Below are 12,127 nucleotides of genomic sequence, written 5' to 3'. Positions count from 1 at the left end.
AAATGAAAATAATTGAAATTGATTTCTAAAACTTTTAGAAAATTTATATTTTGTTTTTGTTTATATATTAGATGCATAATTTCATGAAATTTTTGTTTAAAAAAAATAAAAATAATTGACATTCAAATTTATTAAAATAAACAAATATAAATTATTTCAAAATCAACTTAATAATTATAATGATTTAAATTAAGTCCAAACTCAAAGCTGGAGCCTAGTCTACTAATGCCAATTTTTTTTTTATTTGTTTTTATTTATTTAATTAATAAATTACTTTATTTAATCATGAATTATGATTTATAATTAACAAAAATATATTGTTTGCAATAATTAAAATTATATTTAAAATTCAAACTATCTGTCCAGTTGTTGGATGATACTTCTACAACATTATACCTCAATCAGATAAAATAAAAATTTTTTTTATCAAATATTTTCTACCAGCACAGTGGCAGATAATTCCAAGCAAAATGTCAACTGCGCTGTCAAATTTCACGCATGTGCAATAGCAATTTTATAAAATAATAATAATAATTGTTATTATTTATTAACAACAAATAAAAATAGTGATAATTATAAATAACTTGACAATAATTAAAACGAAATAGAGTTATAATTTAACAAAAATACCATCAATACCAAAAAAAAGAAAAGAAAATCGAAAAATGTAAATTCGAATATGATCATCAAGATCAACAATAAAAAACTAAATGTCATCAAAAAGTGTTATTTTTATCTATAAACAAATTAATAAATAATTAATCATTTATATTAATTTATTATTTTTTTTGTTTATTTTTGATATAAACATTTTTATTTTACGCTATCTACCAAGAAATTCAGTACTAATTTTTGTTTTGACTTTCAACAATGACGTCAATTCAACAATAAATAATGAGAATAAAAAAAAATGATAAATAGTATCTTAAATTCCGGTCAACTCTGGACAAGATAACACAACATCCAACTGTCATTAGTGTTTGTGTGTTTGCCTTGACAATATATTATAAACTTTTGATTAAAAAAATCTGACTGAAATATATATTCATAACCTGCTTATCAGCTTTATTACAACAAGTGTTCCATCAAAATAATCACAATTTTTTTTCTTAATCACTCAATGAAAAATACTGTTATTTTGTTGTTAATATTTATCAATTAACTACAACTATTTTAATTATTAAAAATAAAGAAAAATGTCATGTACAAGTGAATTTTCACGTTCAAAAGAGTACCAAAGTTTTAGAAGTTCAGTACCATTAAAAAAAATTGTCGTTGACACAAATGGAACAAAGGTAAACAAAGATAATAAATTTAAAAATTAAAAAACTATTATTTCATTTTAAATATATTATTTATTTATTAAAAAATCAAGAAATTTTATTTCAAGGGTTGGAAAATTTATGATTCTGGACCAAAGACAATTAAATCACCACTGATATGTCTACCACCAGTAAGTGGTACAGCTGATATTTTTTTCAAACAAATATTAAGTCTTGGTGCTAAAGGCTATCGTGTTATATCGGTAAGATTAATCATATAATTTTTTCTTTTAATATTTTTTACAAATTAATTTATTTTTGTTGAAGGCTGAACCACCAGTTTACTGGAGCATTGATGAATGGTGTGAAGGTTTTAGAAAATTAATGGATTACATGGAACTTGATAGAGTACATTTATTTGGTGCATCATTAGGTGGTTTTTTAGCACAAAAATATGCTGAAGTTAATGCACATTGTCCAAGAGTTGTGTCACTTATTTTGTGTAACACATTTACTGATACATCTGTTTTTAGTTACAATGATTCAGCTGCTATGTATGTGAATTATTAATGTTAATGTTAAAAATATAAATTTATTAATAATTAAATTGTTATTTACAGTTTTTGGATATTACCTTCATTGGTATTAAAAAAAATGCTAATGGGTAATTTTTCAACAGACAGAGTTGATGCTGAAATGATTGATGCTATTGATTTTATGGTAGAAAGAGTAAGTCATCATGTTTCGATATTTTTCTACAAGTGTTATCAATGTTATATGTAAATATTTTAATAATTATATAGCTGGAAAGTTTAACACAACCGGAATTAGCATCACGTTTAACAATGAATTGTGTGAGTAGTTATATACAACCTCATAAAATGGGAAATTTACCAGTAACAATTATTGATGTGTTTGATGAATATGCACTTTCAAATGTCGTGAGAGAAGAAATGTATAAATGCTATCCAAATGCTAAACTTGCACATCTTAAAAGTGGTGGTAATTTTCCATATTTAAGCAGATCTGCTGAAGTTAATCTTCATCTTCAGGTAAATTTTAATTTAAATACAATTCATCTGACAATTTTATGAATATTTTCTCGATTTTTTTAGATTCATTTGAGACAATTTGAGGATACTGAATTTGCTGCATCAATTAAATTTGAAAGCTTAAATGACCAGGTGTAATATATACATTTTTAATTAATATTACAAAAATAATTGTAAAATTTACTGCCTAATTGACACACTTTTTAATCAAATCAACGAAAAAAAAAATCATATTTACTGTTAAATAATCTTACTATTAATTTATTAAAATTTTACCCGGTAGCCAATTCTAAAAATATACGTAAATCAATTGAAATATTTTTAAAAAAATAATGATAATTTATAGATTACAAAAAAATATTTTATTCCATGACAAATTTAAATTAAATTTATATTTTTTGTCGTCAAAATTGACGTTTTATAATGCTCATTAATTATTCTAAAAAAAATTAAATTATTTCATATATTATTCGAGTCAAAATATACTCTAAGCTAATTTGTTATAAATAAAAAAATATAATTTTACAATATTAAAATATAAATTTTTATATGAAAAAAAAACACCATGATTTATTGATTTATGATTTTCAATTTTTCAATTGACAGATTGATTTCTCTTTGATGATAATTGCAATGACAATTTATTTGTTATAAATAAATAATTTTATTATAAAATGATGCCTGACGGTTAATGAACCCAGTGCATTAGCCTCTAGCCAAGAAGAGACCTTATAAAAACAACAAGGCTATCGATTCCTTCTGGTTTTGTCACTCACATAGTCACATTTCACTTGACGATCTCCGATTACCCCACGGGTTTTATATGAATTTTTTTTGTCCAACCAATGCCGCAGGCAAATGAGAAAGTATCAGGACACTCTTGTCATCCCGCAGGCATTTCATCAAGATATCAAGATTTACAGTACAACCTGAATAAGCCAATTTAAAATCAAACATTTATCACAATTATTTTTCATTATAGTTTATAAAATATTTCACCAAAAATAATTATTTATTTAATAATATTTTCTTGTGCTACGAAAAATACTATGTTTATTTTTTTTTCTAGTTATTTTGTAATAGTGATGATTTGTTGTGTAACGACGAGTGTTTAGTTATACTTATCTCATTCTTTAAACAACCTTCAACAACCAAGTGTGAGTATTAAAAATAAAAAAATATATAAAATAAAATTTATTTGTTAAATAGCATTTAAAATATATTTTTATTATCAAGTTTAAAATTTTTTTTTACTTAGCTATTATTTACTGTAAAATGAGAAATGAATTTGTGTGTCAGTAAATTTAAAACTCAAGTGAAAGGAGGTATAAATAATTTGTAATTGTTATTTCTTTTCATCCGGTTTAATAATAAACAACTTGATTATTATGAAAATTTTTTAAATTAACAAACGGATGTTATAAATGATATAATAATTGTTTTTTATTTACAGAATATTTGATAAATCAAACAGGTGAATGAATATTGTAATAAAAAAAATTGTCATTAATTGGTTGAAGAGTTTATTCAAATGGCGTGGAAATTTTTCTGTAAGAAACTTTAAATTATATCGTAAAATTGATAGAAATTTCTTAAACAAAATGAAGCATCAAGATGACAGTGTTGTTGAATGTACACCACTTATTGATGATAAAATATCAATACGTACAAAGTTAGCATATTCACTTGGTCATGTATTTAATGATCTTGCTGCTGCAATGTGGTTTTCTTATACTCTTATTTATCTTCAACGAATAACACTTCTGGAACCACTTGCTGCTGGTTTTCTATTACTTCTAGGTAAGTTAAAAAAAAATAAAATCATTATCAATTTAGATAAATAATCATTGATAAAATCTTATCAAATGTAAATAATAATTTTTATTTTTCAAGGTCAACTTGTGGATGCATTGATGACACCAATATTTGGAATATTAATTGATAAATATAGTAAAAAAAAATTTTGGCATATTATTGGATCAGTACTTGTTGCAATATCATTTCCAACAATATTTGGAAGTTTTTTTAAATCATTAACTGGTCTATCAATGCTTTTGTATATATTAAGTATAATTATATTTCAAACTGGTTGGGCAGCAGTGCAAATATCACACTTGTCAATGATACCAATGCTGACACGTTCACCTCTATTACGTGCTGATTTAACTGCAATACGGTAATAAAAAAATATAATCATTTTTTTAACGACAATTTATATTTTATTATGTTGTTATTGTTGTTACTGTTTTTATTATTTTTTATTTAGTTATTCAGCTCAAGTTGGTTCAGCTGTTCTTGTGTTTCTCGTAACATGGATTGTCTTACCAACAAGTGAAGATTCTGTTGTTAGATTATCCGAAAAAGACAGCTATAAATTTCGGGTAAATATATAAATTCATTCAGCTAAATTGCCACCATATTATGATACAAAAATAATTGATTGTTGTTTTATTTTAGAATATTGTTATTGTGATAACAAGTTTTGGTATTATTGCAACAATATTATTTCATACTTGTTTAAAATCTCATTTACTTGAGATTGGACCACCAACAAGTCCAACAAGACAAGACAGTGAATCACTAGCAATTGATAAAAATAGAAAACGTTCTATCATGGATTAAAATACCATTTTTAATGTAGGAGTTGATTATAACATTAGCAACTGTTTATTTACCACTTTATATTGAAGAAACAGATGTTGGTGGTAAACAGGCACTTGCAACAGTACCACTTGTATCATATCTTGCATCATTTGGTGCTGCATTAACACTTAAATACATCAATAGATCTTGTGGTACAAAAATATGTTATTTAATTGGTGCATTAATTGGAATATTATCAGCAATTATAACAGAATATGCTGGTAATTATGAATTAGTTGTTTATATAACAGCAATATTAATTGGTATTGCTAGTTCAATAACAATGGTAACAGCTTTAAGTGTTACTGCTGAACTCATTGGACCAAGAACTGAAAATAGTGCACTTGTTTATTCAATAGTAACATTTCTAGATAAAGTTGTTACTGGTCTTGTTGTTATATTCATTGAAAGATGGTAAATTATATTTATAATAATAACAAAATATCATAGCAATTATTATAATATTAATTATTATTTATTTATTCATTAACAGGCGTTGTGAAGAAAAAATTTCATGCCCAAATTACAATCGTGATACATTGGCAACAGTTTGTGCAGCATCAATGCTTTTGGGTCTCATAACACTCATGTCAGTTGCTCGTTGTTTAACATCATAATAATTAAAAATTAATTTCATTTATTATAAACAAATATATTATTAATTTTATGTTTGTTTTATTTATTTTTCTTTTTCGAAATAAAGAAATTTACATTACCGACAATCATTGTACATCATCACCCAAAGATGTCATTATAAAGTTGTTTATATTTTCATTTGCATGTATGCGTGTGTAAATACATATATATAAAAAATAAAAAAAATATTTTGATCTCGTCTTTTTCACGTAGCGCCATTGAACGCCATTCCCGCGTGGCGGACGATGACCCGTTAGTAGTAACTTACCGCGTCACCCAGCGCCGCTTATTGCTCTCCGTACTGCTCCGTACTCTCATTTTTATATTAAAAAAAAAAATATAATTATTATTAAAAACAGTTAATAAATGTATAATATTAATTATTATAAAATTATGAAAATAATATTCATTGTATTATTATTAATAGTGTCATTGGAGTAAAAATTAATTTACATAAATTAATCAAGTGTATTAGTTTGTTTGTTTGGTGTTTTTTTTATGTATGTATTGTGTTGTTGTTTAGTTAGTATAAAAAATATAATATTTAATATTTAATAATAAAAATTATATTATAAAAAAAATATTAATCTGTGGGAAAACATTGTTCCGGAAGGTGCGCCGATGCGCAGTTATACAATGCGCATATTCTTGTTTTGTTAAAGTTTTTGACGCGGGGGACGAAAAGCATAACACGGGGCATGGCGTGGTGGTGTGCGCGGTCTAGTAAACAACTTGTGTGCAAATCGTGCGGGAATCTCGTCTCGTTTTGCTCTCTTCCCCGATTACCTTGTCTCTCATTCGTTTTTTATTATTGTGTTTCTTGATATTGCCTTGTTATGTTTTTAATATTATTATTTTTTAAAAATGTGTCAATGATTTTGTTATTTTAAAATTACAGTGTCTCAGTGTACTCTAGTTAATACAACAACAACAATTTTCATTAAATATATTATTGAATGAATAATAAAAAAATTATATTTTAATCAAGTTATTTTGTAGTTTCTTGGTGGAAAATTTAATCGAAATTCTACGAGGATAGTGGATACATAATAAAAAAATACAAAAAATTAATAATAAAATAGAAAGGAACTTAAGAATAAAAAAAAAAAAACTAAAGAAAAAAAAAGACAGATATAGTGTGCTTTTTGATATTCCAAGTTGTGTTTAGCCGATTAAAAAAAAAATACAAGAAAAAAAAAAAAGGCCCTGGCGTGGAATTTTTTTTTAAGACAGCGTGCCTCTTTTTGTCTCTTGTATTCTTATTAAAAATTGGTTCTTCTCATCTCTCTCAGTAAGTGACTCTTTGCCTATATAATAATGAAAAAATTAATCTTTAATATTGTTAATACAATTTAATATTTATTCCGGCATTGACACATTCTCTTGAACATAAAAATACACAACATATTTTTATTTTCACATAAGTGAATGTTGTCTCATTTTATAAATATATAAATATAATATGATGATGATAATATGTCTAAGTTATTCGCTCTACTTCCAATTCCAAATAAAACGGTTATACCGAAAAACACCACCCAAGCAAGGAAGTACAAAAAAAATAAAAAAAAAAAAAAAAAAAAGAGTCAGACGATGGTCTTATTATATTTCTTTCCCTCAACTTTAGATGATGATGATGATGATGATGATTGTGTATATATAAATATATATATCATATATATTTCGAGACCCCAATATATATTTTTTACTCTCTTACATTTAAGTTTCCTATCTATGTCGTATTTTAGGAGCTCACGAAGAGCCTCGGTATGTCGCGCCGGTTGCTGTTGAACGGACTACTATTGACGATGTCAGGCGCAAACACACGCAATCATCCCTCTCTCTCTTTCTCTCTTATAGTATATAAACTCTCTTGTTGTTATCCTTTTTCTTTAACTCTTTATATACTCATTTGGTCTCACTCACTCACTCTGTCCTCACTCCTCACTTACTTGTTTTTCTTGATTTTTAATTCTTTGCCGTTTACTTTTTTTTTTATACCAACTCGTTTTTTTTTTTTTTTTTCATTTATTTTGCATAAAATAAATAAATAATAATAAAATCATGATAATAATCAAAATCTTGGTTTTTTTTTCATGCTGACAATGTATATTTTATTATTGTTGGTGGATATGTGATTTTTTTATTTATTTATTTTGTTTTTTTTTTTTTTTGCTGTTGTGTCTTGAGGCAAATGACGACCAACATTTTATGTCATGTGGAAAATAGAGTAGTTTGTTTAAAGCGTCTTGCTTTACAACAGCTAAAGCACTATTAAATTACATTACTCAAGCTACTTCATACAGCTTTGTGAGCAATGTCATGTGGTTTTATTTTTGTTGAAAAATTATGCTACTATCGTATATCCAGTATTTTAGAAAATATTAAAATTCGAAATTTTTCATGTTTATAAATTTAATATTGTATTATTTATCTTGCCATAAATTTATTTGGAATAATTATTATTTTATAGCCAAGATTAGTCGGAATTCATTAAATTTATTATCAAATTTTTACATGGATTATTTATTTATGTGTTTTTATTTTTTGTAGAATTTTTTGCTATAAAATTTGTCAATTTTTGTTTGTTTGGTCAATTTTAAAAATTTTTTGTTCTCTACATATTTACAAATAAGATGGAGTTCACGTGGTTATATCTGCGCAGTTGAAAAGTCGGCATTTAAAAAGTTGAATGAATTTAAAAAATTGAATTTCTAACACATTTCGAATGCCATATTTTTCGAAATAAATTTCTATCGTAATTTTGAGCATTTTTTTTTCGAAATAAAATTTAATATCAACGTGGCTATGATCTACAATCTTGCATACATCTCTTAATTAATTTACGAGTATATAATTAATTAAAAAACTGATATAATCATGTCTTTTACTATGTAAGCTACGTTTAGCGTTATGTCGCTGCTTTTGAATTCCATTTCTCTCAAGCCCTCTTAACTTGTATTTCAAATTACTCCAAACTTCTGGTTAAATTTTTAGCATTTTTTAATCAAATATAATTATAATAATAATAACGAAAAAACCTTAAACATTTACTTGTTAACGTGAAATATTAAACCGTAAATAATTACATCCAAGTCAAAATAAAATTTAGCGAAAACAAGCTAAAATTCTGATTAAATTTAGAGTCGAAATGAGCTTTAAGTATGACTTGACTATCAATAGCTAAAAGATCGATGCGCGCGCGGGTTTATTTTTATTTTTTTTTTATCATGAACAAGGGTAGTTGAACGTCTGAACAAGAGGGTTTGCTGGCACGATATAGAATGAAGAAGAAAACAACACCCAAAGTCTCATGCCGGTGTCATTAGTGATTGCCAACGGGGATCCCCTCATAATACAAACTTCATTGCGCGTACAATATATGAAAAAAAAAAAAAAGAACATTGTATTGGTAAATGAAAATACTTGAATTTATTTTTTATATTTATTTTCATACTTGATTTCCTTTCTTGTAACTATACTTTTCAGTCATCGTGTTGTATATCTCATTTGTATTTTTATGTCGAGACATTTTTTTTTTTATTATTATTTTCATCGGTCTTTCCGTCTGCCCTCCTTAGCACCATCATCATCACCACCACTACCACCTATCTGCATGCATTTTTCAAGACTATTTTTGTGTACAGTAGTCAATGACCGACATGGTCTGGCGGGTTTATCCACAGCCCTCGCGACGACAACGACGACGATGACCTGACTTCGCAGTGAATTAAACATATATTCATTTGCATCAATATCCATATATATCCACTATTCAATTTATACAATATTATTATTTATTTAATTTTGAGAAATTTTGTAGACGGTTAAATACATTAAAAGAATTTTAAACATTTTATTTTTTTGTGTCATCATCATATTCATTTAATTTCGACAAAATAAAACCAGGGTGTGGCTAAACAAGCATAGAAAATTAATATATCATTCAACTAATTTTTTTAATTATATTTATTTATCAATTAAAATTATCCATTCAATATGAAATAATAATTGTCCAGGAAATATTTAGTTAATAAAATTACATTATGAAAATAAAAATTTCGATTCGTAATAATAAATAGTATACTATTTTTTTTTTTTTTACGTGTAAAAAGAAATTGGATAAAATCGATTGCACACAAATCACAATTAAATGTGAGTTGTATATATGTAATACTGTTTATAGTAAAAAAAAATAAATGAAAAAAAAAAATCAACGTTCAGACTTGAGTACAAGAACATTCCAATGTTATCAGTACTCTCGTCTCACTATGTACATATGTATTTTAAATATATATAACTTGATTATTTTTTATTTATCATCTTGAATATTTTTTTTTTTTTTTTTGGCCCAATGACATTTGGTGGTGAATGTTGGCTATTGATCGGAGCTCGACGAAGGTATATATACCCAATACCCAAGAACACCCAATACAAGGGCAGTCCCTCAGCTTACAATAATAATAAAAAAAAAAAAATAAATAATAATAATAAATACATATGAAAAGCTCACATACAGACGTAAAATTAGAACGCAATTTCTCTTTTACAATTATGTTTTACCTGTAGCTGCAAAAATAACAAAATAAATTTAAAAAAAAAAATCACAGCGTTGCTTTATTTATCAGATAGCAGAAAATAATATATATATTTCATGTGATTTTTATGTGTGTGTGTGATGAAACAATCTCGAGGGTATATGTGTGATTGTGATAATTCGATCTAATGATTATAAAGACCGCTGGATTATGAGGCGCCTGGTCAGCAGCATCATCAACATCAACAAACTCAACCAATGTAAAAACCACAAACTCAATTATCAAAGCATGCGGTTTTATTTGTGTGATTTATTATTTATTTATTTTTTTTTATTTTTTCTTATGAATGAAATAGTTGGTTTTTTCTTTTTTCACGTTTTTTTTTTGCCTTTTTTTACGCTTCTTGGAGTGAATCAATGAAGACTCGTTGAAAGTTGTTGATGTATACAGAATTTAAGTACTGTATACGCATCCGTGTAAAATTATTAAGCGTGAAATATATACACGTGTACATAAACACGTCATCAGCATTATCAACACAGTCATCATCATCAATAAATAATAAAACATTTCCTTGTATATTTTTATTTTTTTTCATTCAAATAATCACAGTTGAAGGAGAAAAAAAAATTATCAAATTAATGATAATACAATTAATATTTTAATAATATTTAAAAGTTTATTTATTGTGTTATAATTTAGTTGAATAAATTTCATTTAAAAATATTATTTTTAAGCTAAATATATAAACAAAATTAATTTTTTTAGATTTTTTTATTTTTATAATATTTAAATCTAAAATTAAATTATTTAATTAACTAAATAAAATTATGGTTTAAAAGTATATATTATTTATTGAATGCTAATGAGGTTAATAAATTATAATTTCATTGATTTTAATATATTTATACTGACATTTTAATTAAGTACATTGTCAAGTATTTTTATTTGTACAAAACTAAAATTTTCACTTTACTAGTTGTTATTTTTATATGTAGTTTATATATATATTTCTCAATTGATTTTAAATTGTAAACTGCATTCCTTACAATCTAATGCTTTGGATGCCGCAAAAGAAAGTATAAATTTAGTAAAATAGTGGCGCTTGAAACTTGTAACATGTTGCTGAGAATTTTTAAAAACAATTTTACTTATTTATTTATAATTATCATTATTATAAAATTTAATTTAATACATTTTTTTGTCGTTTTAATTTACTTTTTTATATTTATTAATATTTTATACCTATCAGTTGGATATAATACCGAGTCTTGTTTTAATTCAGGTGACCCGGATAAGAAAACTTCAGGGCTAAAACGATGAAGGCAAGTCCGCGAGTAAAGTGTCGCGCCATAATATTAAAGCCGGTTTTTACCTTTAGTTTTACACAATTTACCTGCAAAAATATATATATCATACGTATATTCATACCAATGCAATAGTGGGCTAACCGTGAGAATATTAAAAATACTTGAATACTTTTTTCTTTAACTCGCGTATCTATTTAAATTTATTTTTTATTGGCAATTAAATTATACTATGTAATTTGAGTAAAAATAAATAGTACATCAGTGATTATATTTATTTTTAATTGCATTTTTAAAATCATCAGACTGTGTGTGGGTGAATTGCGAGTACATTATCATCGTCTGTTTGTATCGTGACAAAAGAAGCATCGTTTTTTACAACTTCAGACTGGAAAAAGATTAAGAAAATAAAAAAAATATCTACACACATAAAAAGAGCTCTTAACCTTTGTGAAAATATTAATTTTACGTTGTTTTGTTAAACTGTATTGCCACATTCTTCAAGTGAAAATATAGATCTTTAAATTTATTTTTTAAAAGACTTTGTATATTTTGATTTATATTTAAATTTTAATGACAATTTTTATAATTATTATTGAGCTTAAAAGTTGGTTGTTTATATGTGTTTTTATGAGAATTGGCATTGTGTATTATTGGTGTAATAATATAGGCTGATTGAGCTACAATAA

The 12,127-nt window shown here is 25.4% G+C and overlaps 2 protein-coding genes and 1 pseudogene across 3 annotated transcripts in view; all 3 read left to right on the top strand.

Moving 5' to 3' along the window:
• The first annotated feature begins 526 nt into the window (after positions 1-526).
• LOC122858265 (maspardin-like) lies at positions 527-2,877 on the top strand. Of its 2 annotated transcripts, none has more exons than XM_044161041.1 (6): positions 527-1,295; positions 1,376-1,525; positions 1,590-1,816; positions 1,883-1,991; positions 2,066-2,314; positions 2,378-2,875. In XM_044161041.1, the coding sequence occupies exons 1-6, from the start codon at positions 1,197-1,199 to the stop codon at positions 2,450-2,452; spliced, it is 909 nt and encodes a 302-aa protein (XP_044016976.1). In that variant the 5' UTR covers positions 527-1,196; the 3' UTR covers positions 2,453-2,875. The 2 variants fall into 2 exon arrangements, with proteins under 2 accessions (XP_044016976.1, XP_044016977.1); XM_044161042.1 differs by having other exon boundaries at positions 566-1,295; positions 1,391-1,525; positions 2,378-2,877.
• A 54-nt stretch (positions 2,878-2,931) lies between these two features.
• On the top strand, positions 2,932-5,755 carry LOC122858264 (annotated as a pseudogene).
• Positions 5,756-6,102: 347 nt separating this feature from the next.
• The window catches only part of LOC122858262 (insulin-like receptor), a 33,729-nt gene continuing 27,704 nt past the window's right edge, over positions 6,103-12,127 (top strand). Inside the window, exon 1 of the mRNA XM_044161039.1 lies at positions 6,103-6,884. The gene's annotated coding sequence lies outside the window, so the exon portion shown is untranslated. The remainder of the gene's footprint in view (positions 6,885-12,127) is intronic.

This window comes from Aphidius gifuensis, linkage group LG5, assembly GCF_014905175.1.
Source record: "Aphidius gifuensis isolate YNYX2018 linkage group LG5, ASM1490517v1, whole genome shotgun sequence".
NCBI lineage: Eukaryota > Metazoa > Arthropoda > Insecta > Hymenoptera > Braconidae > Aphidius > Aphidius gifuensis.
Note: the sequence above shows the minus strand (reverse complement) of the source record. Positions and strands in the feature narration are given on the sequence as shown.

Excerpts from the sequence above, each read along its gene's own strand:
- LOC122858265 (XM_044161041.1), top strand. The coding sequence starts at position 1,197 with ATGTCATGTACAAGTGAATTTTCACGTTCAAAAGAGTACCAAAGTTTT. Across the intron at positions 1,817-1,882 it reads TACAATGATTCAGCTGCTAT|TTTTTGGATATTACCTTCAT; the intron begins GTATGTGAATTA and ends TGTTATTTACAG. Across the intron at positions 2,315-2,377 it reads AAGTTAATCTTCATCTTCAG|ATTCATTTGAGACAATTTGA; the intron begins GTAAATTTTAAT and ends CGATTTTTTTAG.